We start from the raw sequence: 27990 nt of genomic DNA on the forward strand, positions 1-27990 counted from the left end.
ACTCACTGAACTCTAAACGCCTGAAGTGCATCCTCCTCAACGTCCGCTCCCTCCATAAACACGCCACCGAAATCTGGGACCTCCTTGACAGCATCACCCAGACGTCTCATTCGTCACCGAGACCTGGACCAACAACACTTCAGGCCCAGACATCAGGGGGGGGGGGGTCCACAGGTCCAACCTCCGCCTGAACACACACTCTGAAGACTCCAAAGAAACAACTAACCTGATGGAACATCTCCACTTCAAGCTACACACCAGCCTGACATTCACCATTACAGGAACCGTCATCTACCGCCTTCCCGGACCCCGCACACCTTTCGCCGACTCCATCACGGACTTCATCTCCACACAAGCCATCGCAGCCACCAACTACGCCCTGCTGGGAGACCTCAACTTCCACCTCGAGGAACCACAAGACCCCAACACCGCATCCCTCCTAGACAACCTCCACAACACAGGACTTTGACAGATCGTGACAGAGCCAACACGCTCGGCAGGACCCACCCTCGATCCCATCTTCACTACAGGAACCTCTGCCACTTTCAGCCACACCACGGAACTCCCATGGACAGATCACTGATGCATCCACTTCACCTTCAATTCACCCGCCATCACCAGACCCCAAATCCAGCCATTGCTTAGAAACTGGATAAGAATAACCGACCAACTCACCTCTGCGCTCGCGCACCCACCGTCGAACGCAACGATGACCCAAACACCACAGCACACACCTTCCACAAGTGAATCACTGACAGCGCCAACACCATAGCCCCCCCTCAAAAAGAACACCACCACCCATGCAGAGAGCCAGCTGGTTCACCCCCAAACTCCGGAAATCAAGACGCACCTGTCACCGCCTTGAAAAAATCTGGAGAAACACTAAATCCCCAGAAGCCCACAGCAACTTCAAAGCCACCACCGCCGCACACCACCAACTCAACAGAAACACTAGAAAGAAGGCTATCCGAGATAGGATCTGCTCACTAGCACACAACAACAAGGAACTCTTCAACATCATCAAGGAGTTCGCCCAACCCAACAGCAAGACAACGGACATCCCACCCTCACAGGACCTATGCGACACTCAACACCTACTTCCATCACAAAATCAAAACCATCTACGACAGGTTCAACAAGGACAACCCACGCGCAGAACCCCCATTCCCTCCGCCCCCTTCTCTGTCCAACCACTGACGCCATCAAGTCCACAATCTCCAACTGGACACCCCTCTTGACAGATGATACACTGAAAACCATGAAGTCCATACACTCCAGGGACCCATGCCCCCATCATTTCTTCAACAGAGCTGCAGACACCATCGCCTCCAAGCTCTGCCTCACCATCAACTGCTCACTAGCTGCTGACACCTTCCCCGATGACTAGAAACACGCCAAGATCAAACCCCTCCTCAAGAAACCCTCCGCTGACCCCACCAACCTCAAAAACCTCAGGCCCCTCTCCCTACTTCCTTTTCCTGCGAAGGTCATAGAAAAAGCAAACAACAACCAACTCACCACGTTTTTAGAAAACCACAACATCCTTGACATCTCCCAATCCGGATTCAGGTCAAACCACAGCACTGAAAGGGCCCTCCTGTCTGCTACAGGCGACATCCACTCCCTACTGGACAAGGGAGAGACGGCGGCACTCATCCTACTTGATCTCTCTGCAGCGTTCAACGCAGTCTCCCATCACATCCTGATAAGAAGCCTCATTAGAGACAAGGCCCTCGACTAGATCCAATCCTTCCTCTCCGGCAGAACGCACCGAGTGAGACTCGCCCAGTTCCTTGCAGAACCCACACCCACCACCTGCGGAGTGCCCCAAGGATCCTCCCTCAGCCCCATGCTGTTTAATGTCTGGATGGCCCTGCTCGCCACCATCGTCAGAAGCTACAGACTAAACATCTCCTACGCCGACTCCCAACTCATCCTCTCCTTCTCCGAGGAACCAGCCAAGGCCAGACAACTTCCAACAAGGGTATGAAAGCAGTCGCCAACTGGATGAGAGATACCTGCCTTCAACTCAACACAAACAAGACCGAGGTACTCATCCTGGGCCCTCAACCCAGCGAATGGAGTGACTCCTGGTGGCCCCCACCCTCTGAAACCCACCCCACCAGCCAAGCCCGCAACCTCAGAATCATCTTGAACCCTGACCTCAGCATGAACCTTCAGATCAACTGTCACCTCCACCTACTTCCGCACTCTCTGCCTCTTATGCAAGACCTTCAAATGGATCCTCCTCGAGCATAGAAAGACAGTCACACACTCCCTCATCACCAGCAGACTGGACTACGGCAACGCTCTCTACGCTGGAATCAACAAAAAAACCACAAATTGCAAAACATCCAGAACGCTGCCGCCAGATTGATCCTCGACCTACCCACACTACCACATCTCAACACCTACGCTCACTGCACTGGCTCCCAATCGAGAAAAGAATCGCTTTCAAAATCTTCACCTACGCACACAAAGCCCTCCACAACACCGGACCTGCCTACCTTAACAGCGACTCAACTTCCACGTACACCACAGGACCCTACGCTCAGCCCATCTCTCTCTCGCAGACGTACCCCGCATCTGGAAAACCAGAACAGGAGGACACTCCTTCTCCTACCTCGCTGCCACCACCTGGAACGCCCTACCCATCCACATCAGACAAACCAACTCCCTCCCCAGTTTTACGAAGGAACTGAAGACATGGCTTTTTTAACCCACCTCCGGTACTCGCTACTCCTACCCCACCCCTGCGCCTTGAGACCCTAACAGGTGAGTAGCTGCGCTCTATAAAACTCCGATTGATTGATTGAATTATGCGAGCAATGGCAAGTCATGAATTTGCTTCAGGTTCTTATGCTTTCACATTTGAATTCCAAGTGTTTGGAATCAAAAATTCTAATTCAAATAACTTTTTTCGGAAGCGAAAAGTACACATTTCAGCAATAAAAATGTAAAATATAAGAAATGCGATGAGTATAATTAAAAACAGCATAGCAAGCAATCTCAAAATAAGGTACAATACAGTTTAGTAACACACATACATAAAGGGCCATGTCAGATAATAAAAAATGCTACATTACTCAAAGTGCATTGTTCTTCGTGAATGCACAGCGGCTCTCAGGAATGAGACCACATGATAGCATGAGTCAGTTGTAAGGAATTAAAAGCTGGGCTAGATTGCCTAAAGTTCTGAGACTTCATAAACGGAATTAAAAATTGTTTAGTGTACTTTTTTTATAAAACTCACAAAAGAAAGTAAAATACAACATTGTTTGCCCGTATCTGCCATCACAGGAAGGAGTTGTGCCAAGAATCTTCTGGTAGCCCAGTGGGAAACACAGTAAATACTAAGCTGTATCTGCCCTGAAGCAAAGTAACAAACAACATTCCCATCGCCTATGTGCACTAAGCAGATAGTCGGTGGGCTCTTTAAGCTCAAGCTGAAATGGGCTGCAGCAGTGGGCTTACGCTTTTCCTCGTAAAGTCTGAGGGATCGGGCTCGGTTATATAGTAATAATTGCTCATGCTTTTTATTTATGCTTATATCAGTCAGACTCAGAAATTAACATGAGGCAGTCCACTCTCTTGAAAAATGTTCTTTATGTATGCTATCCAGGGGATGGTAATGCCTTGGTCGCATGCAAGGCCAGTCAGTAATATTATCTGTAGTCAGAGACAACTCCTTAGTTCCCCAGATAAATAACCACAGCAGTTGAGGGCGTGCTCCAATGTGATCGCCCAAATCAGTCAGACCCAGCTCCTCATGACAAATAAGAAGAAAAGGAGGATAGAGGGGCAGAGAGGGTTTTTCTGCAACAACGATTTTCCTCCCCCTGAGTGACTTCACAATTTGCAGTGCCCTAAATATTGCGACTGGGACGCATTGAGTATGAGTATGTGTAATGACGGAGAGAGTGCCCTCCCACCGGAGGCTTAGGTAAACTAAAAAGGGAGTCTTCCGCCCTATTTAGTGTCAGCCTTCAAGGTGTGATGTTAGGTGCCCATGAGCCAGCTGCATCAAATGTAGCCGCTAAATAACAAAAGGTTCTTGTGCTTTGTAAACTGTTTGGGCCAACAGGAAGGGTGGAAAGCTGAATACCCTTGGGGCCACAAACCATAAAATATGATTTTGAGAAATTAGTTTGTAGGTCAAGAGCAGCCATAAATTGGACAAACGAGTGCACCAGTAGACACAGTGCTTTTGGGGTGTTAGCCTTCAGCACTTCATTGTCCGCATATAAAGGTGTTGGACGCAGAGCACCATTTACCTTTGGGACATCCGGAGTAATAGTAGATCACAAGCATTTGCAACGCAATGGGTCTCGCATTTGCTCGAGTTAGAGCTATTAGCGTCGTAAACTCCTAATCCGACTTTTCTTGCCACATAAATTGAAAATTAAAAGTATAACAGTTTCTAAAAGCGAGCCAATTCACAGCACCACTGTCGCCATGAACATCAGCATGAATAGACACACAAAAGGAAAAAGAAGTTCGGTCGCAGTCAAACTTATTGGCAAAAGTGCAATTAGCCATGGAACAGGGGCAATGGCCAAGGGGGTAACAAAACCTCCCCAAGGAGGGACAAAGGTAAACCATTTACCAATGTCATCAAAGGATTTTTGAAGGGCAAACCCATGAACGAGTGGTAGTGACTGGCGTGAGGTGGGCATGGTTAAAAGCCCAGATACATACCAACACATCGGAAAAGCAGTGCTGCTGTGCTCAACTTAGAAATGGGCTGAGCGAATTAATATACAATATAAAGAGTAGATGTGCCAGCACGCAGCCTTGCCACACACCTCCAAAAACATTTTTGGTAAGAGACTTCATTAGAATCAAACCTTATTCTGGCTTTCATGTTCTCATGCAAATATGGTATGAAGTGTATGAGCACTTCATCAATCCCCTTAGAAAGTAAAGAATTGCGATAGCTTTGGGCAATCTACACAATCAAAGGCCGAATTAAAATCAGTAAATGGAAGGTGCAGTGTTATTTGCTTAGCTACTACGTACTTGCAAATAACTAGGTTTAAATTCAAACGTTGCTCAGTTGTACTGCCAGGGGTGTAAAATTGCCTGTTCCTGCACCCACTCCTTTAACCTGTTATAAAAAAAAACTCTGCCTAGTATTTTGTGTCAATAAGTGAAATGGGCCAGTAGTAACTTTGCTGTGAACGGTTACCTTTTTAAAATACTGAAATAATAGTTTGAGTGTCCGAGAGCTAGGTACCGTGGGGTGAGAGAGATTGTTAAAGACATTGGTCAGTAACGGAGCCCAGAATTTTATGATACACCTTATCAGCTCAATAAGGACTCCGTCTGGACCAGGAGCCTTTTCGCGAACACACTGTTGGATAGAGTGGACAACTTCATGTAACGTGACCTGACAGTTGCTAGTGTTGAAACTAGGCTGGACAATGTTGTAGCAAAGTTTATTTTAGAGAAGTGAGCCTCCCATGCCTCACTGGTAATGTGCCAATCAATTGAAGTCACAGTGTGATTTATGCTTTATGCTTCTCATAGCAGTTACGGCGGACCAGAAAGACACTTACTGTCCTTTTTGGATGCAGCTTGAGCTAAAATGTCCCACTGTAAAGCAGCTACTGTGGAGTGATCCCTGGGATTGGCAGCGAGTGTGCTGCATAATAATCGGTTAGCTGCTGAACAGTCTTGATTAAACCATCTCTGTGTAATGTGTACAGATCTAGGGGGTTTTACAAGAGCGTTTTTTATATTTGAAGAAAGGGCGACAAAATAACAAACTATTATTCTTGAACTACCTCTTCCAACAGTTAAATCATGACCAGCACCTGATTCGTCATTATTTTTTCCAAGAATTGGACCAGGTCTTGTAGTTTCCTAGCCAATCAGGTTATCTGTGGATTGCTGCAAATTGCCAATTTCATTATCAACTTTGTGTTTTACCCTCGATTATGATGATAACTTTTGTAAAGCGTGTGAATACTCACTGGGTGACTTGGCACGGAGATGAGAAGAGAAGGTGATTGACAGAGAAGGTGAATATATATGCTAGCCAGATGAAAAAAGAAAAGTTTTCAGCATCCTTCTAGTACTAGAGAAGTAGCCGATTTAACCGTAGGAGAAAGACTGTTCCATTGCGGAGCCACGCATCTTACAAATCCTCTGCTGCTCCATGAGGCTCGCTTAATGGATGGCATTTATACCCTCAGTGATACCACTAAGTTTGCTTCGATTTGGTTACCGATATTTGAAGGGATGGTTGCTCCATATTTGAATATATCGATTATGCTCCTAGATACAAAAGATATAGTCGATTACAGATGAGCTTCCTCTTCACCTAAAGGTAAGCAGCCCGGAGATGCTAATACCGGCCACATCCATCACATTGTTCAGATTAAATGGTCACATGCAGAGCATCTAACTCCTTCCTTCTCAAATCAGCACCCTCTAAAATACACTTATTACGAGATTTAGGGGGCTTGCTCAACCTTACAATGAAATCGCCTGCTAGACAAAGATGTACTTGATGCCCCTTGTCAGTAACCTTGTCTAAGAGTGAATCAGTTTAATCAAGCAAAACAGGGAATCTCATAATAGGGATATTTTCAAAATAAATTGTTATAGAAATTGATCATATACAAACTCAACTCCCCCTTGAAATGCATGACCTAAAAATCCTTGCGGAGGATGCGCCTTGGAGCGGAGAACTGCCACATTCCACCTTAATATTTTCAAAAGGGGTACATGTAGGTTAGAGTTGGCATTTGGAGAGATGAAGACAGCACTGCCTCTAAGCTTGCAGCCACATGTACTTCCCAAACTCCCTCCACCCCCCCTCCCCCCCCCCCACCCAGTCTATCAATTTCAATTGAGGTTAGACAGTGCTGCAAATCTATTCTTGCACTTCAGGAGTGGCTTAGACTGAGGATAGCCACCCAACCAACTCTACGTATCATTATAATCTCATTGGGTTCCATTATGTTAAAGTTTTTATATCTGCAGAGCCAGTTAGTAGTCCATTTGCGCAATTATTCCCATGAATCGGATTGTTTACACCTTAACGCCCTTCGCTGCCAGGCCTTTTCCCCCCTCAGGTGCCAAGACTTTTTGGCTGTTTGGGGCAGTTACTTAGGCTCTTATAACCTTTTGTCCACATAAGCTACTCACGCCAAATTTGCGTCCTTTTTTCCAACAGCCTAGGGATTCTAGAGGTACCCATACTTCGTGGGTTCCCCTGAAGGAGACCAAGAAATTAGCCAAAATACAGCAAAAAAAATCGTTTAATAAAAAATAAAAAAAAGGTGGAAAAATGGCTGCAGAAGGAGGCTGGTGTTTTTTCCCCCTGAAAATGACACCAACAAAGGGTTTGCGGTGCTAAAATCACCATCTTCCCAGCTTTCAGGAACAGGCAGACTTAAATCAGATAACCCAATTTTTCAACACAATTTTGACATTTTACTGGGACATACCCATTTTTACTATTTTTTGTGCTTTCAGCCTCCTTCCAGTTAGTGACATAAATGGCCGTGAAACCAATGCTGGAACCCAGAAAGCTAAACATTTCATTTCTGAAACGTAGACGAAATTCTGAATTCAGCAAGGGGTAATTTGTGTAGATCCTACAAGGGTTTCCTACAGAAAATACCAGCTGAAATAAAAAATAAAAAATGAAATTGAGGTGAAAAAACCCAGCAAATCTTCCTCCACGTTTTACTCTGTAACTTTTTCCTGCAATGTCAGATTTTTTGAAGCAATTTACCCTTACGTCTGCTGGACTCGTCTGGTTGTGGGGATATATAGGGCTTGTAGGTTCATCAAGAACCCTTGGTACCCAGAGCCAATAAATGAGCTCCACCTTGCAATGGGGTTTCATTCTATACCGGGTATACAGCTATTCATTTACTGAAATATAAAGAGTGAAAAATAGGTATCAAGAAAACCTTTGTATTTCCAAAATGGGAACAAGATGAGGTGTTGAGAAGCAGTGGTTATTTGCACATCTCTGAATTCTGGGGTGGCCATACTAGCATTTCTCAAATAGACATATTTTTTACACACTGTCTTACATTTGGAAGGAAAAAATGTAGAGAAAGACAAGGGGCAATAACACTTGTTTTGCTATTCTGTGTTTCCCCAAGTCTCCCGATAAAAATGGTACCTCACTTGTGTGGGTAGGCCCAATGCTCACGACAGGAAACGCAACATGGACACATCACATTTTTACATTGAAATCTGACGTGTTTTTTGCAAAGTTCCTAGCTGTAGATTTTGGCCTCTTGCTCAGCCGGCACCCCGGGAAACCTTCCAAACCTGTGCATTTGTGAAAACTGGACACCTAGGGGAATCTAAGATGGGGTCACCTGTGGGGCTCCCACCAGGTTCTGTTACCCCGAATCCTTTGCAAACCTCAAAATGTGGCCCAAAAAACACTTTTGCCTCACATTTCGGTGACCGAAAGTTCTAGAATCTGAGAGGAGCCACAAATATCCTTCCACCCAGCTTTCCCCCAAGTCTCCCGATAAAAATGGTATCTCACTCGTGTGGGTAGTCATAGTGCCCGCAAAAGGAAATGCCCCAAAACACTATGTGGACACATCAAAATGATCAAATACTAAACTACCTGTGTTTGAGAAGGGGGGTGGAGGGGTGCACCTGCGTTTTTGGTCCTGGGCTCAAGAGCCATCTAGCGAAACCTACCAAACCCAGGTATTTCTGAAAACTAGACACCCAAGGGAGTCCAGGGAGGTGTGACTTGCGTGGATCCCCCAATGCTTTCTTACCCAAAATCCTCGGCAAACCTCAAATTTAACCAAAAAAAAATTATCTAATTTTTCCCACATTTCTGTGTGGGATCATCGCAACTGGACAAATTCCCTACCACCCAACATTCCCCTCAGTCTCCCAGTAAAAATGATACCTCACTTGTGTAGGTGGGCCAAGTGCCTGTACCAGGGAAGAACCAAAAACATGAAATTTAAGGGGAACCATAGCGGGTTCAAAAGGGCAGTTTGGAAAAAAACATGTTTAGGCTGACAATTGCTGCAGAATTGTTATTGGTATAGATGAGACAATGCTGGGTGGTAGGAATTTTGTGGATTCCTGCAGATTCCGGAAGGCTCCATCACAAAAATGTGCGAAAAATATGTGATTTCCCGCAAAGTTGGAGGATTGCAGGGCATTGTGGGTAAGAAAATGGTGCAGGTGCATGTGAAGCACACCACCCTGGACTCACCCAGATGTTTAGTTTCAGATGTGTCTAGGTCTTGTGGATTTTTGTACATGGCAGCGTCCCAAAGTCCAAAAAGTGCAGCCCTCACCGTTACAAGTGGGACGATTTTGAGTGTTAGCCAAGCTCTCATGGCCCAGATGTAAAACTAAAACCCAAAATAATCCAATGTCCCCTTGCTTGCCATGAGATAAGATGTTTTAGTGTACGGGGGAGAGGTGACAGACTGTTTCCCCCTTCTTGGGGTGGGGGCATAACTAGGCCCATACTGGTTGGTAGTCACCACCCCACTATTTTTGTGTGGATCGGGGGTTATTGTCCGATCTGCCCACTAGTGGGCAGAACGCCTTAGGCCCCATTTATTTTTGAAAAAAAAAGCTTCCCTGGTCTCGGGTGGGCTTTCTTCCCCCCTTGGGGGCAGATGGGCCTTCCAAAAATAGGCCGATCTGCCCCTAAGGGGGCAGATATGGCCAACAGTAATGAGCGCCCATGGGGCTGCCCCAACCAAACAAAATATACACACACACACACACCCAATCCCTGGTGCCTAATTGGTTTCCCCCCAAGAGAAATGGCCTAAAATAAATTTGCCCCCAGGGGGAACGACCCTTGTCTAAGGGGTCGCTCCCATTGCGTGAAATTGAAAAAAAAAAATCCCTGGTGTCTAGTGGTTTAATAAAAATAGGCCGATCTGCCCCTTGGGGGGGGGGGGGGCATTGTGGCAGAAAAGGCCTAAATACAATTTGCCCCCAGGGGATCGACCCTTGCCTAAGGGGGTCACTCCCCATATATTAAAAAAAAAAAACAAAAGTAAACATAAATATTTCCCTGGTGTCCCCACATATAAAATAAACAAAAACAGTTTTTATCCCTGGTGTCTAGGGGCTTTCTTCCCCAGGGGGTGGGCGGGGGAGCAGAAATGGCCTAAAAATAATTTGGCCACCTGGGGAGTGGCCCTTGCCCAAGGGGCTGCTCCCCTCAAGTCAATTACCTGGAGAAAAAAAATCCCTGATGTCTAGTGGGCATTTGTGCTGCCCGATCGCATCGCGATTAGGCAGCAGAAATGCTGAGAAAGACATCAAAGGAAAGGCCTTTCCTTTCCTTTGATGCCTTTCTCGCCCCCTCCGCAAAAGCATTTCTCCTCCGATCCGCGCTGGAGGGGCAGGCCTTTGATGAGGTCAGGGCCCGATTGCGCGCTGATGTCATCAGACGCTGCGGGGGTGGAAAGGGAAGCGATTTCCCCTTCCATCCCTGCAGTGGGGCACCGAGGCTCATGGCTAGTGCTCCCCGTGAGCCAGTCCAAGGACGTAACGGTTACGTCTTTGGCACGGCAGCCAAGGACTTAACTGTTACGTCCTTGGCTGCCAAGGGATTAAAGGGGGGAACACCAACCTGTATGGAAACGCTGTTGGGGGTAAGTTTAATGACACGTTATTAGATCACACTCAATTCTTGCATTATCTTCATTCGTGAAGCTGTCTGAGCCACGTTCTCCAATTAAATTGTGGGTTGAGTCACCATTGTCGCAAAGACGAGGGGCGTCTCCAGTTGCCTCAGAAGGTGGCTGCACACAGGAGCTGGCTGGGACAACTGCGTTCTGCTCAGCTGTTTTTCTAAAGAGGGGTTTTCCCCTACACAATGTAGATTATGGGCGTTATGATTTTGCAAGTATCAGTTCCTGCTGGTAATATGTGGTTGTTGACTAGACTGGACCACACAGAGAATCTACTGGCTGGTTTGTCAGTGAACAATGGATCTTCGTTATTTCTGGACAGGAGCTGGCCATTATTTTTCCGTTTATTGGCTGGTTCTTGGGGTGACTGGGTATTCACAGGACTTGATGCCAACGAGGGGGGTTATCAAAATTATCTGTGGGTCTATCATATTCATTGCGGTAGCTGAGGGGTTGCGGTACTCCTCCCGCTCCTGTTGCCTCTAATTTACTCTCATCCACACTAGTACTGCCACTTGCTTCAACAGTCATTGCTCAAGGTACATTCTGTGTTTTGTTAGCACAATTTTCATTTGAGATCACCAATAAAGCTCGCTCAAGCATACTGTGTATAGTGGTTGTTGTGTGGTGCAGTGACAGACCCAGTAGACTTAATTTTGCCCATGGTTTGTATATTTTGAAAAAACACCCACAAGTCCAGTAGAGCATCAGCTGTTGGAACAACCACAAAAGAGAGTGGGCCTGGCGCGTCCCGCACTGTGGGAGGTGGTGGGTGCTTTTGAAGCGAGATGTTGGCGGCTGGTCCTCACCTCGGGCTCTGAACTATGGGACTCTGAGTCCCAGGCAAAGACCAGCCAAGTCTTTCCAGGTGTGATTCTAATCACTTAAAAATTCAATTTGCTCCATCCATTTTTAAATTTTCTTCTATTTCTTGTCACTCCAACAAACCCACAACCACACGTCGTGGGGTTTCTTCAATCACAGATGCACACTGAGGGCCTATTTCTTTTGTTAGCATTCTGGAAACTGTTTTTTAATGTTATTTATTTAATGTTTGGTCCATCTAATGCTCAATAAGAAACCCCTTTAAGACTGGAAGGCAGTTTCTTCAGTTTATAAACAAAAAGGCGCTTGCGTAATCTGCATGAGACCGGCTCATCGTTGAATTGAATTTCAGCTCTGAACAGCCATTTTAGCACATCAGAAGAAAAGTAAAGGTAGAATAGAAGTGTCAGTGGGGAAGGTGTGGACATGAGCCACTCAGTAGCAAGGAACGTAGCATTGAAAATGGAAAACAAAATTAGCATCGAGCAATTTAGAACAGGGAAGTCAGTGTGAATTACACCATCAATACTTAAGATGGAAATTAAGAGTTGTAAACTGCTTTCCAGTGAATTTTCCCCACATTTGTTCTGATGCAATACAAAGGGGAGTAGGGAACGGAGATGCTAATTCTCCTTCAAAAAGAAGGTGGGGTAAACACATCATGTATAACTAAACCTCAAAGGGGATAATGGAATCCAGAAGCAAATTTGCAGACACTGATAAGTTAAGTATTTATTAGAGCTCAATAAGTTCAGCTCACAGTAATTGAGTAAGACTTTATTTCAACACAGGAGTAAAGACTGGGAATGGATCTCAGGAAATAAAGGTGCATGTCCTAAGACCAACGGCTAGATTAAACTACTTCAAGTGCTCATAAAATCATTCTGTTTGGCCTGAACTCTTGTGATGCTTTGCACTTAACTTCATGGTGACCAGCTGAGTGGAGAGGGGTAATTGGATATTCCCATCAGATGAGTTATGCTGAGCAACTACGGCTATAAATCCATAACTCTCCCCTCTTCGGAACAATTTTGTATGTTCTCATGCCAGCATGCAACTATATCTTGAAAAACAAGCTGAGCGATGTCTGATCTGAAAGACTAATGAGAAAATAGGCCTTAAAAACTAAGCAAACCGCCTCAGTGTCAATCACTAAAAACCCTGAAGGACTTATCTAACTGTTTAGGGATGGCGTGGTGTTGGAAGGGAAAATGATAATGAGCACCCAGATAGAGTGTACATTTGGACATTGCGTTGAAGACCAAAATCAACTTAGTTTTCTTCTACTGCATCCATTCCATCAAGCCATTATAAGAAATCCCAGAGGGAAGCCATCACTCATGCTCGGAGGCCCTGAGGTATTCCAGGAGTTCCACACAAGTGGGTCTGTGGAGGAAAAGGTATGGCCAAGACAAGTGTAAGCAAGAGATCACTATTGTACAAGTGATGGTTGGCCCCCTTTGTACCGTTCTGGAAATCATGCTCCTAAAACTCTTGAATATTCTGGGCTTCTCTCATACATAGCCTCATATTGACTCATGGTATATTATACAACTATGCAGTAATATTACCAGTGTAGTTATTACCATCTGCTGAAGAGGAGCTTGTCAAGTGAACAGAAGTTGTTAGTTCTCTGCTAAATGGATGGCGTTTATACCTGATCCAAAACAGACTGATGTGACTGATTGCATATCACAGTTTCCACTTGAAGTAAAAAATACTCTCTAATCAGCCTGAATTTTAACCATTGAAAAGTTGTTACCTTTTTGTAAGGGTGCATTGTCTTTGGGTGAAACCTACAACAAGCACAGCCACAACGTTTTACATTCTGAAGCATCTGAACCCAAGCAGAGTTTGTTAAAGGATATTTAAAGTGATGGGGGTTGGATCTGTGAAGGCATCTAAAATTCATTTATCATTACCCACTACACTAAGTACTGTTGACTCATGAGTGAGCCATTACAAATTGTGCACTTATTAGTGTTTTATACATTCCTTATTTTGTTTTTTTACTCTTCGATGTAATAAGTGTCTTGGTCCATTATGCAATCCTAAAACTTGTCAAAGAAAAGGTTCTTGTTTTTATAGTATATTGAAGACTAGGGCGAATAATTCTTTGTAGTGTTTTCAGTTTTCCTGTGAGCTTGAAGGCTTTCCACAGTGAGTGTTGGCCCACTTATGCAGAACTATTCACACCATTTTTGGTAAGACTGTCTGTCATGTCTATCCCAGTTTTGTCTTGGATTTTCACTTTGGGATTGCCTTTTTACATTTTCGAAGCCGGTCCAGAATAGTAAAATAAAATTCCTTTTAACAGTGTATTCCATAGCACAGAAGAGTTTAAGGCCTTGATGGTCCTATGATAACACTAGCATTTCTTACCTCTTACCCATTATCAACTTTGTGCATGAATTAGAATCTTGTGGTTGGACTGGAATATGGCTTTGAAGGTGCTAACCCTTTAGATTCTCTCACATGCTGATGCTGTTGAGAATTTTTTTTCGCTTGCTGTATGGTTAATCCATTTGTGAAATGAGATTTGTGGTATCAGCTCAGTTTTTTTCCATTTGTCACTACAAAATTATTTTTAAATCCAAAAACCTGGTCAATTCAGTGTCCTCTTGAAATGCTACACATTTGTGTGGCTAGATGTAAAATAAGTAACTTCTAACTGGATATCCACTTCATTCCTCTCAAGTGATAAATAGTAAAAGTAAGTGAACTTAACTAGGAGGTTTTGTATCTTACTCAGGCTAACATCAATGCCCCCTCAAGGTCATGGGCCAGCCAGTATTACTAATCACCTCTTTGATACTTACCAGATGATCATTTTGATGTGTAGCCACTTTCTAGACGTACTGCCACGACTTGGACTTACTGGTATGTCTGAAAGTAATTATAGAGCATCACTCTTCGAGGAATCTCACAGATTTGGAACACACGAACATACTGACATAAGAGATGTTGTGGTATCCTAATTGCATATCTTTTTCCTTCTTGGTTCTCCGAGGAAGCAACCGCTGTTTTAAATAGATTTTTTCCTCTCGCCCTCCTTTCTCAGAAACACAAAATAAATCGAATGTTTTTGTCTTGTTGGTTGAAAACTCATTGTTTGGTGTAAATACCAACAGTGGTAATTCTTTTCCGTATTTTGTAGCTTTTGACTTGTGTACAGTGTTTCTCTAAACTATGCAACACAATTCAAGAATGGTATACCCATTGTTTCACTTCAGCCATTCAACTTGTTCATGATGTCATTGACATACTTATTTTTAAAACAACTTTCAGTGAAACTTTTTTGAACAAAAAACAGTAGAGTTTCACAATATGCAGGGAGTTATCTAGTAGTAAACAAAAGGACCTGGGAAACCAATGGTAATCCACTCTACAGACAACGGTGATGGCCGATTCGTAGCCTCAACTGAAAAGTATGGTCAGGAGCTTAAAATATGAAGTGATATGCTGCTTGTCTTTTAGAAATAAAACCACATTCTGAAGAGCTCCGACCATCTCGTTAAAATGTTGGCTTTTGTATAATTTGTGAATTAAATAATGCATAATTTGAGTATTTATTTGATGTTCACTTATTTCTGTATTTTTATGTATTTGTTTGATGTTCGGATCATAGAAATTGCTTAGATGGGGATCATCTGCTTCCAGTGTTGATTTATTTGGTCCACAGAAGACAAAAAGTTAAGAACCACTACCCTTAAAAAGCTTCAGAACCTAATAGTAGTGTTTTGGTTCACCAACATTTGATTCCATATATGAAGACTGACACAAATTAGGAAAAGTAAACCAAAGAAACCCCATTAAGTGACGGATCAGAGACTTGAAATCTTTAAAATAAAGTGTCCTTTATTGGCAAGGAGGCTATCTTGGAGATTCAAGAAAGTACTTAGGGGACATAAAATAAAGGTCCGCACGGCCAGATGTTTACTACCTAGCCACCTTTACAAAAGGTTATAGAACAATGTAATATCAGCTATTGTGGCACTCCTCAAAATACAAAATGATCTAGCACAGATTGTTCTACAGTGTACGTTCAGCTAAACAACCTTCTCCCAAAGAGATTTCTCTCTTTCTTTTTTTTATACATTTTGAGTTTTTTTTTTTTATACCACAAAATTCAAGTTAGTGAAGGCTAGTTTATATAGGTGCATCAGTGTGCATCCTCACTGTGTGGTACCAGTGAGTTATCACGTGCTGGAGAGAGCACAGAAGAGAGAGTTGCAGGTCACCTGCTAGTATGTCTTTCTCTGTATTTGTCGAACCTGACCTACAAATGGGGCTTTCTGACAGAGACTTCTAGACACAAAGTCCTCACTTTATTTTTTTTGTTTTCTTTTTTTTTAAATCCCCAGGTGTTAGCCTAGCTGTTGGTCCACACTGGCACTGTTCCACTCCGGGGGTGACGTGTTTGGCCTATATAGGCGCACCACTCCCATGCACTGACATAATTTCCCTTCTTTCCACTATATCAGAGCCAGATCTGGTGCTTCTTCCTGATTGGGATGCTTAGCTACATTTTCTCTCTCTCAAAAATGTTTGTGCGCAAGGGATGTCACCTCCCAAGGTGACTGGTTTTAATCCCTGTAACGACTGTCACAAACAGATGTCTCTGAAGGATTTCCATCAGGTATGACTGTGGTGTCTGGGGTCGTGCCACAGCTCCAAGAGCTGCAGAGACTGCGTGTTGGTGAACCTGAAGGCCATCAGGAAACACGAGGTGAAACTTTGTCACCAAGCACAAGAAGACACAGCATTGGGACCCCTCCATGTCCAAGGCTAGATTCAGATTCTGTTCTCGGAATTGATGGAGCTGCTCAAGAGGCCAATCTTAATCACGCTCAAAGTCCTCAGGTAACCACAAAAAAACACAAGAAGTTGAAACTAAGTTCTACTTCATGTCATTCCCACTCCCTCAATGATACAGTGGAGTGGCACCAACCATCTCGCTCTCACTCTTGAATCAGCAGATTCTGCAGTTGGTTCAGGCACAAACAGAGTTTTCAAGCTTTCAACCACTGCGCCAGATCAAAGATATTGCGCACCTATACTCTGTCTCTTCAAATTCGTACCAACTTCCTCTGGCAAGCTTTTGGGCAACACGAAGTCCAAAGGCCTTCCACCTGGACTATCGCTGGTCGGTGTGGCCTTGGTGCCAGCTGGGCCACTGAGCCACCTCTGTACTCTGTGCCAGTTCAAACAAGGGTGAGTAAAACCCATGTCAGGCCCAGATAAGCCAATGCCGACACAGCCTCTTGAGGTGTTGGTTTTGTTTGTCATTTCTGACACTGGTCCAACTTTGCCCATCCCCAAATCTGACCGACGCATGAGCCATTACACTCTACCTTACAAATGGCTAGCAGCATTCATGGCATTCCCTCATCAGCACAGACTGACAGTAACTGAACCAAGGTGATTAGTTTACTCAGACATATTCTGAGGACAGTTGGTATAAGGACTTCCAGGAGCCTAGTGTGTTAGATACCTCCCCGGAGAGGGTTCCCTTCTCTCCTCCCAGCCCAGCCACTGAAGAAACTGCCTCCTATGCTATGGTTATGACCATCTGCTCCCCACCATGGAGGTGACAACAAAGGTGCTAGGTGAGGTCCTACAACCAGGCTACTACTCAGCCCCTCCTCCCTTTCAGTGAGGCCCTAACGGATATCCTTTTGGGGGAATGGTCAACCGACAGTTTGTCAGGTGCCATTGCCCTGCTCCCGACAACCCACTTTTTTTTTTTTTCTTTTTTTGTCGCAGCACTGATTAAATCTGGTTGGCAAGCTTTCATATCGAACTGGTGGATCCTGCAGCTTGTCCCCAAACGTTCTGGCGTACCCTTCCTTTTGTCCTCGCCGCACCCTCCACCTTGCCCGCCAGTGACTGACAGAGGAACATCTCTTCATTTTGCAGCAGGAAGTGCAAGCCCTTTTGGCCTAGGGGTCTTTTGAGAGAGTCTCAGCACCAGAAATAGACATGGTAGTTATTCCTGCTGCTTTCTGGCGCCCAGAAAGGACAGTGGTCTTAGACTTATTCTAGATCTGCATCCTCTCAACACCTTCCTCAAGATGCTCACCTTTGCCAAGGTCTAGTTTGTCCACGACCCTAGAGACTGGATGGGTGGGGTTGGACCTGCAGGACGCCTGTTTCCACATAACTTTCATACTGGCACACCAGCACTACCATTGGTTTGTGGTGGGACTGTAGCGTTTTTCAGTTTGCTGTGCTGTTCTTTGGTCTAACCAGTGCCCCTCGGGTGTTCATGAAAGTTATGGCGGTGGGGACTGCACACATTCGGAGGTCAGGGGTCTTCTTCTCCGTTAATTAATTTAATGACTGGTTGCTGAAGGCGAGCTTGCCTCTGGCAGTCGTCACCCACCTCCAGACTATGGGGAACGTTCTGTCATCCTTGCGGTTCCCTATCTACGTGCCGAAGCCACATCTGATTCTACAGACCCTGCCCCTCAATAGAGCCGTTCTGGACATAGTTCGGTTTCGTACCTTTCCCCCAGAAAGAAGAGTCAGACATTCAGGCTGTGATCCTGATCTTTCAACCTCAGTCCTGGATTTGAGTGAGGTTGACTCTAAAGCTGCTGGGGTTGATGGCTTCCTGCATCCTGCTGTTCGAGCATACCAGGTGGCATGTGCAGGATCTGCAGTGAGATCTGAAGCCCAAAATCTGAAGGGGACCTCTCAAAAGCATTCAGATCTTGGAGACTGCAAAAGAAATGCAGTGATTGTCAAACAATTGTCAGCAGCAGACCCTTCTCCCTGCCCCACCCAGAGCTCACAGTGGTGATCAGAGGGATCTTGTCTCCATCGGAGTCCCAGCTCCACGTCAATCTTTTGGAGCTGAAGGTCATCTGATTGGCGTGTAAAGCCTTCCTTAAATCCATCAAGGTGAGGCTGGTGCAGGTGCTTGCAGACACCACCACCGGCATGTTGTGCTGCAACAAACTGTTTGGGGTGGAGTCATAGGCTGTGTGCCTGGAGTCCTTGCATCTGTGATAACGACTGGACCACCAAAAAAGTTTTCTGGTGGTGAACTACCTCGCTGGATACTTGAATGCTAGGGTGGATGAGCTCATGCATCAACGCCTAGCCAGTCACGAATTGCAGTTGCTATGATCACCACTGCCAAGCATGCACAATGTCTGCACTTCTGTGCATTGAAGGACCTCAAGCATCTCTTGCATGGAAATGTGTTCAGTCTCAACTGGAAATTAGGACGCCAGTATGCTTTTTCGCCGATAGCACTCCTGCCTCAAGTTCACAAGAAAATTAGAACCAACTGTGCCCAAGTCATCCTAGTGAATCTGGACTGGCCACAGAGTGTATTGGCTTGATCGTTTCCCCTCTGATCAGGCTGTCTCTCTGGGAGGATCTGCGGTCACAGCAGAGAAGCTGGTTTTTCCACCCGGACCTTCACAACTCCACCTTCTTGCATGGAGATTGATTGCGCCAGCTGAACACCTTCGAACTGCTCTGGAAGTAATTTGTTATCTTGGCAGCCAGGTATCTCTCAACAGACTATATACGCCTGTCGCTGGAACAAAGTTGTTGTTTGAAGCGATGCAGTTGTCGGGCATTTTACTGCTTGTTCGATCCCACTCTCGGTAAGGCCTTTCTTTTGGCACTGCTAAGGGTTATCTTTTGGCCTTCTTCTGATTGCCTGATCAGCCTTCGTTATTTATATCACTGGTTGTAATGAGGTTTTTGGAAGGGCTGCAGCATCTGTTTCTCCCTTCTCCTTTTGTGATGCCAAAAGGGAACCTCAATATTGTCCTTACCTACTTAGTTTGTACTCAATTCAAGCCGCTCCACTGTATTCCCCTATGGCTCCTCACCCTCACAACTGAGTTCCTAATTGTCTTCACCTCAGCACACGTGAGTGAGGTTCAGGCTCTGTATCTACCATACAGTGCCACGTTCCCCAATAACGTGGCTTTGCAAATTAGGGCATCTTTTCTATCAAACGCGATGACACTGTTCCACGCTGGTGAAACCATCACCCTGCTGGCGCTCTATGCTCTGCCTCAACCCTCTAAGGAGGAAGAGTAGGGAGCGCTCGGCTTCTACTGTGAGCATACCGAACACTCACCAGGTCAATGATCAGCTGTTTGTAGGGCTTGCTGGACCAAAGAAAGGCAAGACTGTGCAGAAGTGTACTATCTCATGCTAGTTACCTCTCTGCATTAAGATCTGCTATGCTCTAGTGAAGAACCAGCCCCCTGAAGGTCTGCGAGCCCATTCCACTAGGGCCAAAGCTGCTACCACTGTGATAGCACACATTGATCCTGTCCTAGTTATCTGCCAGGCAGCTAAGTGGTCGTCCCTCCATACATTCATGAACCACTATTGTCTGGATAGCCAGGTCAGCCGAGAAGGGCCCTTTCCCTGATTGGTGTTGCAGGACGTTCTGGTCCATTCACAGCCACCCCCAGTTAGGTTTTGCTTAAGTATCTATTCAAAAGGTGAGGAATTTGCGGCTAGAAGTCTCCCTCAGAAGAGCAATTTATTTTCCTTCAATAATGCTCTTTTAAGTAGAGGCTCGATCTAGCCGCAGATTCTTTACCAACTTTTCCATCTGCCTCATTCTGTGATTGGATTCTATCCATTAATAAGATCGCAAGTCTAGGAATCTGCACACAGGTCTACCAATTTGCTTCTGGGGCTTCACGTCTGGAGGCATGGACAGTCTTGAAAGCAACTGACATCAGCAAGAGGGAGTGGTTATAGGCCCCGCGTGGCACTTTCAGAGCAGAAAGGTGTCAGTGTGGAGCCACACAGTGCCACCTTTTGGAGCACAGAGGTAATACGAAAAACGTTTTCAGGTCCAGTCTGCTGCATGGAGAATATTCAGACAGTGAGGAATCTGTAGCTAGACAGTCTGTACCAGAAAGAGTGTTACCAAAGATAGGTAATTTGTACTTCAAAGCCCCTGACGAGGACGAGTGCAGTCTGATTGATTAGTGTCTGAGAAAGGCCCTACCTTGTCCTGTACATAGCTTGAGACTCCCTCAACCTTCCTCCTACATACCACAAAACCACCATCCAAACATTTTTTAACATTACATGAAAGAGGGAACTTATTTACTGTATGAAGTGAAATGTTCGCTATAGCACATTATTATTCTTGGCACACACACTGTTCTTCAACAGTAAAATTGAAATTGAGTAATAATGTAGAATATTATACCGGTATACACTTAACAAATGGCATATGTATATTTTTATAGTAAATAGGCTTTTTTTTTTTAATAACTTGCTGTCTGCCAAAGCTTTTTCAATGTCATGCAATTGCTTGGTTGGTTCTTCAATTTTTAGGTCAAAGCCTACCAGACAGACAGCCCAGCTGTCTAACTGCTAAGACTTTCTTTTTTTTTTTCTTTTTTTTCCGGGATTCTGTAAGCTGATCCAATAGTGCAATAGACCCATTGCTTGCCATTGGCTTTGTGGTTTATAACTCAGATTGGCTTGCTTTCTTTTTGCCTGTCTTTATTTGTTTTAGGCTGTCCAGCATGTCTTTGTCCCTCCCGTGGAGCACAGCCTGTTTACTGTATCTTCTACAAGTGCTTGTTTTCTCTAAACAGACCTTTAAATTTTTTTCTTATCTTGTCTCATTATCTTGTGCATTCATTGACAGTGGTCAAATATCAGGCTGTGTCTTCTGAGAGAACTTGGTGTTTACTTTTCTTTCTCTGGCTTCAAGGTGGGAAAATGTATGTGACAATCTGGGGGTGTGAAAGGAAAGCCTTTTTTCTAGCACGCAACAAAATTTAATATGGAAGCACACTTGAAGCACTTTTATGTTGTAATTCTGATGTGTGCTGGAAACAAATATATTAATATAATAAAAATAAATTCATACTCTTGGTGGTGGCATTTCCACACATTGTTTGTGTGCTCGATAGTTTTATCAGTAAAATTGTAGGTCTGTACAAATGTAATTGTGATTTAAGTTAATATGTGTTCTCTGTAATGGCAATGCACTACAACACCAGGCATACTCCAATCTACGATACCTTACTCCACACTATGCCATTCTACGTTACTCCACTCCATATCACTCTACCACTCGACAACACTCTACCACTCCACAACACTCTAATCCACTCTGCTCTAATCTAGGCTGCTCTACTCGACTGTCACTCTATTTAACGACAATCCACTTTGTGCCACTCTGCGGATTCCATGCCGTTCCACTCTGCGACACTCTGCTCAGTCCCACTCTACAATATTCTGCTACTCAACTGACACTCGATGACATGGCCTTCCCCTCTGCCAGACCACACTCTGCCACTCTACGACACTCTGCAACTCCACTCTACGATCCTCGGCCACACTTTATACCACTCTGTATCACTCCACTGTTCCACCCTCCACACCACTTCACTCCACAACACTTTACTCCACTCTACTCCATTTCACTCCACTCAGACACTTTACTCCACTCTACTACACTCCACTCAACTCAACTCTACTCCACTCACACTTTACTCCGCTCAGACACTTTACTCCGCTCAGACACTTTACTCCGCTCAGACACTTTACTCCGCTCAGACACTTTACTCCACTCCACTCTACTCCACTCCACTCTACTCCACTCCATTTCACTCTGCTCTGACACTTTACTCTGCTCTGACACTTTACTCTGCTCTGACACTTTACTCTGCTCTGACACTTTACTCTGCTCTGACACTATTCCACTCTACAACACTTTATTGCCTTCTATTCCCCAACCTGCTGCTAGACGCCACTCTTTTCTCGACTCTGACATTGTACTACACGCCACTTTACTGTACGTCACTCCACTCTGCACCACTTCACTCTATCATCGGGCACTGAACTCTATTCTAGGACATGCTACATCCCTCTGCTCTACGCCAAGCCACTCCACTCCACTCTACTCCAACCACGCCACTGATCTGAAACTGAAATAACCAATGAAAGTGCCTTCTGATGGGGGATGAAGCTAAATGTGTTTAGTGAGATAATTCCGTGGAATAATGGTCTGGCTCTAGGCTTTAATCTGGAGGCCCCTTCAACATCTCCAGCTTCCCAGTTTGCTATGAGGTCCTTTGAGTTTGGTAATTGTAATATGCAGTGCAGTTTTTGATACATGCAGTGTACGTCGTTAATATAAATGAAACAATGATGGTTCATAAATATAAGTGGGATCACCAGGCATTAAAACATAACACAATTGGATTAACAGTAAATTGTCTTGGTTTTCGTAGTCCTTCACGATTCCCTATCTGCTGTACAGGAAATAAGTTCCAGATGAAAGCGTTTGAACAAAGGTAAATATCAAGTTAAAGTAATTTTTCTCTTTTTTCCAGTTTGGGCCACACATGCTGAAGTCTACAGGAAAGATGAAGACTTTAATTGAAACATCTCAATCCTGATTTTATATTCTCGCAATGACTTTCTACATGAATTTGATTGGCCGTGAGTTTCACTTGGCCTCACTATTGCTGCACAAAGCTGCGTTGAGGAGTTACGTATTGCTGTTGAGTAGGTTCAGAGACGTTTATCTGAATCAAAAACAGAGGAAATGGTTGTAATGATGGTCAAACATAGGACTGTCTAGCAAGGCAATTCTTCCACATTGGTGTGTACTCGGAAGCTTATCGGAGTTGCCCACTGTGTGTCTGTAAGGTTGGGCTATTCCTCAGAAAGTTAGCTTCTCCATCGTTTCATTTCATTCAACTATATATGTTATGTTGTTGTTCTGGCTCTCAAATGTGTGGTAAATTCATTAGGGTGGTGGAATTAGACACCATTTCTTTGAGACAGTTGAGTGGCTAAATGCATTTGCTTGCCATGTCCCAGATTTGTTGCAAAGAATTGCAAGTGATGCAGCATTCAGTTCTCACTTTCTGCTTTACCTCCAAGTTTTTAGGGAAAAATATCTATTCTACAATAATTTGCTCCCTCAATCAAATCACACAATTAAGCCAAAAGTGGAGGTATTCACAGGTTTAGCTTGATCCCCGCTTATATGACAGGGACCGGTCTGCGCCGTGCAGTTAATTACTGCAGACAGTGACCTCGTCAAATAGGATGGTGTACTTCAGTGCTCTAAACACATTAAACGTGCTCACTGTACATAGTCCTACATATTTAATCTTTTTTTCATAACCTAAAACAAAACGACAAGATGGGTGACATGAATAACCTGCATACTTTATAGTTAGGGTTGCCACAATCCATAAAAACTATTTGCCCATCTTTTCATCTGTATGTAAACACAGAAGGTGTATTTAAACTCTAAGGTGTAGAAACTGAAAATGCCTTGTTTGCTTTTCTTCTCGAACACATACGTAATGGATTTGCAGTGGCCATTCGGTCTTGTGTTCCATTCTAGTACGTTATGAAGGTACTTTTTGGAAGTGACATAGAGATCCTGGACATGCATCTATACATGAAGCTGTAAACTGACTGGCACGCTGTCGTGGAGATCGAAGCTTCAAAGTAGCTCTACATACAGACATGTATGAGATTTAAGAACTAACTCTCAAAAAGAAAATATTCATTTCAAATTCTTAAGATTTTTAAGAATACGGATTATAGAGCTTAACTGGGATTTTATTAAGTATGTAAAATATGTTTATACATTTGTAATGTACATTGCAGACCCACCAGGATGAAGGAGAGCTTGTATAAAATGTAAGTATATGGGAGACGGCTAAGTCTGTCAGTACCTCACCCTTATCAGTGTTTAAATGAGATGACCAATACCTAAAGTGGCTATTATAATACAAGATACCAAGAGAATTGGCTCTTAAAAACCGTGCAGATTCAAACACTAGTGGGGTCGATAAACCCACTATGAAACCTGGAAAACAAGTCTCTCAAGGCTAGGGTAGATTGAAGTACTAGCCACGCCATCAATTTGATGCCACTCAACTCTTAATGAGTTATTGTAGCATAGTAAATACTTTATTAGGATAGCTAACTTTTGAGGTTTAAACTTGATACATTAATGTCCTTCTTTGCAAACCTAAGCAAGAACAACAAACAGATTTGCAAGCCCTCCTATAAATGTTACTGTCCCAGCTACTCGTGTCTTTCAATTTGACCCATTTCCTGAATACTTGATTTCTTTACAACTCCTACCTGCCTCCTCAACTACTTTGGAGCACAGAGCTGCTGATGTACTCCCCCAATTTTCAGAATTCCGTACGACCCCTTCCTTCCTTCTCACTTCTGACATCATCAGCTTTGTACCCCACTAATCAGAATAACCATTAGTACAATTTAATGAATTCACAGGGTGAGAACTCGGCCCGGCATAGTATAATCCGCACCTTTTACTTACGTTCTTATAGCAACTGGATATTGGACATATTGGGGGAGTAGTTGCTATTTGTAGGCTCCTTTACACACCTGATTGCCTTTAGGAGGATAATGCCAAGAAATGGCCAGTGTTCAAATCATTATTTTTTGGATATCTGGGTCTTCCCTGTTTTATAATTTAGCATGCATTATTGACAAAGGCCCCAAGACCTAAATTTCAGGTATAGGTTTCTTAAAAGCATTTGCTGCTAAATTAATATTTATTCTGTATCCTTGTGCTATTTTGATGCATATGAGTGTCAACTGTTTGCTGGAATACGCTTCCGCTGTTTTTCTTCATGTTGCCAAGTACTGTGCCAAAGAGTCACTTTAATGCAAGGATGTGTGCAAGCACTTTTCTGATAGTACCTTTGCAAGCTACAATGCATTGGCTATCATGATCACCAGTTGACACATCATTCAGCTTAAATAGAATCACTCTCTAATTGAAATCGTAAACTTGCTTCTTGCCAGGGAAAGTGAACCACTTTGATTCTCCCTAGAGCACTTTTAAGGTGGTCGAACAAAGAACTTAAAAATATAGTTTCTGCTGCCTCTGCTTTGTGATTTGTCTGAGTTTTGGCATGATCACCTTTTCAGGGGACTATGCCGTTGCTTGTTAGGCCATAATTTGAGATTGATAGCATGACATGAGGATGCAGTAGGAAATGGCACATGAACATTGTTGCAACCAAGTTCTAGGTAGTGTGACCTGGATGAAACTGCAGTACTCCAATGTTGTGTTTAAAGTAAAAAGCTGTCAGTTAATTTGGTTGAGGTGTATCTGCATGGGTTTACACCTACTTTACAAATGTTACAGCTATTTGGGGCTTGATTGACAGACTTCTTTGTGCATCTTATTTACATTTATGTGCCCAAAAGAGTTACTGGCAGCCTTTCATTCTAATGTCTCGCTTCCCGGATTGTATATTCACAAACCTTTTTGAATGGAATCTCCCACTCTCCAAATGTACCGGAGAACACTGCTGAAAAATGGAAGGTCTAAGTAGGTTTCCTGGGTGGAAAGTGTAGAGGATACCTCAAGATTTTATGGGCTGTAGAGAGAAGATATGTTCCTACAAGAGTACACATAAAACCTAAAACTTGCATAGATTTCCATGAGCCTTGAGAAATCTCTGTAATTAGTGGATTCAAAGCTTCCATCTGCTGATTTCCATTTTTTGTGAATAAGGCCCATGGTTCTAATCCCTTCTTTTCAAATAAAAAATAATCACTAAATTTAAGGGAAAAAAAATAACAACTTACCTCCCTCGCTGCCGCACCGCTCCTCTTTCCTCGGTCACTGCAGGCACAGGCTCCCAGCCTGCCCTACGGCCAAGCCTAACACTGCATGAAAGCAGCGTTATGATCAGCCGGAGCACCCTGACTTGGTGCTCCCAGGCAAACTAGGAGCCTGTGCCTGCTCTCTCCAGGTTGGAGAGAGCACAGTGTGCATGTGTGTTTGGCCGGCCTGAGATGCACACTACTCCCCTCCATGGCTGTCATTCCCCATGGCCCTGCCCCTTTTTAAAGCTGTACTGTAAGGTTTGGTTGTTGTGTTCTTATTTTAATGCCACTTCATTGTCGCCAACATGTGTTGAATAGAGAGCCAAAATAAGGATGCGTCTGTACAAATACATTTCTCTAAAAAGCATGAAAGGGACCTAGAGGGCATTATGCTAAAGCTATCTCTTTGCAGTGGCTCAAGCCGGCCTTTTTGTGCTTCTTCCCAGAAGGAAAGACTGTTTGCCTGGCTGATATTAAAGGTTGATGAACAGAGCCGCTACTCTTGATATTTAACAACGTATTTGGCTGATGCAAGTGTGAAACCCGGGCCTTCCTTTTAAATTGCATATTTAAGATAGTTCTTAGCTGATCAAACAGTCTTAAAATATGACAAGAAGGGATGTTTCTGCTGAATGTCTTAGGGAGTAAATAGCAGCCAAGTTTCTACTTCGATTATAATTTCAACCTCTCTGACTGCAGGCTTTACTGGTAAGTCATGAACTGTGGAATACACCTTGTACAAGGAGCTCATGAAAAAAGCATTTCGATCCTATACATCAATTTGGGTTTTTAAAATCCAATATTAAGTAGTGTAACTATAATCAAACACAACAGGGTTGTGGGTTCTTGTGGTGTGAATTTGCTCAGTAATTTGCATCTACTCTATAATGCTTAACGGTTGTGTCTTGGACCTATTTACAATTTTTTTTTTTTTTTTTAAAGAAAAATCTTAACAGTGAAAGTGTTTGATAGTGCACGGATCACAATGGTTTTGAATACCAGTAAATTCGCTGGTGGGAGGCGGAAGGTCAGCAGGTCCTTATATAATGTGGCCATAACGACCATTTAATGTTTCTGATTTGTCTGCTGCCAGTTAACCAGACATTATTGTGGACACTAAGATTTTTTTTTTTTTAATGTCGCTGCAGCTGTCTAAGCAGTACTTTGAGTTCTCTGTCATTATAAACATTTACTTTGTGAAACAATATATAACATGTGTATCTTAATATTTTAAAGACATTGAATTAATTTATAATTTCTTAAACGGTTTTAATGATGGTTATTTTAACATGTACTATTGGTACCAAACATGACAAAATGAAATGGTTTATTTTTCCTGAACTGATGTTCAACATTTTTAAACGGTTTTAAAATGCAAAATTGTGGGTATTTTTCAGCACGGAGTGATTTCTTTAAAAAAAAAAAAAAAAAAAAAAAAGTGAAAGCTAAGGAAAAACTTTACAAAGTGCTAAAGTGCAATTTTGAAATGGCCTACATCCTGTTTCAGTAAGGAACGTGATAAATGCTTGTGTATCACCACCTTTTTTTGAACAACGTCCAAATTACCAGTTGAATAAAAGGCCAGTTCAATGCCACAAAAATAAAACATGTTCGTCTTTGATTATATTTGAACGTTTACTTATTTCAGTTGTACATAATTTCACTTGTGACATTGCCAATAAACTGAGGCCGCGTTGCTTCACTGATAGTTCAAATGTTTGTAAGACAATTGTTCATGTTGTGTTTGACATAATTTGCTAACTGTGAAGCCTTGACAACCCGTATCAGGGAATGTTGTAGTTTCTGATTCATGAGTTGTTGCGCTATGGTGTTTGTCCTGGTTCCTGCACAGTGGCTCCTGCCC

General features: G+C 43.6%; 1 protein-coding gene across 1 annotated transcript in view; it reads left to right on the plus strand.

Moving 5' to 3' along the window:
* MTFR1 (mitochondrial fission regulator 1) overlaps positions 1-27747 on the plus strand; it is a 252410-nt gene extending 224663 nt beyond the window's left edge. Inside the window, exon 8 of the mRNA XM_069220259.1 lies at positions 22841-27747. Within this exon, the coding sequence (XP_069076360.1) occupies positions 22841-22906 (66 nt within the window). The 3' untranslated portion in view covers positions 22907-27747. The remainder of the gene's footprint in view (positions 1-22840) is intronic.
* The last annotated feature ends 243 nt before the right edge of the window (positions 27748-27990 follow it).

The sequence above is a fragment of the Pleurodeles waltl genome, chromosome 2_2, assembly GCF_031143425.1.
Source record: "Pleurodeles waltl isolate 20211129_DDA chromosome 2_2, aPleWal1.hap1.20221129, whole genome shotgun sequence".
NCBI lineage: Eukaryota > Metazoa > Chordata > Amphibia > Caudata > Salamandridae > Pleurodeles > Pleurodeles waltl.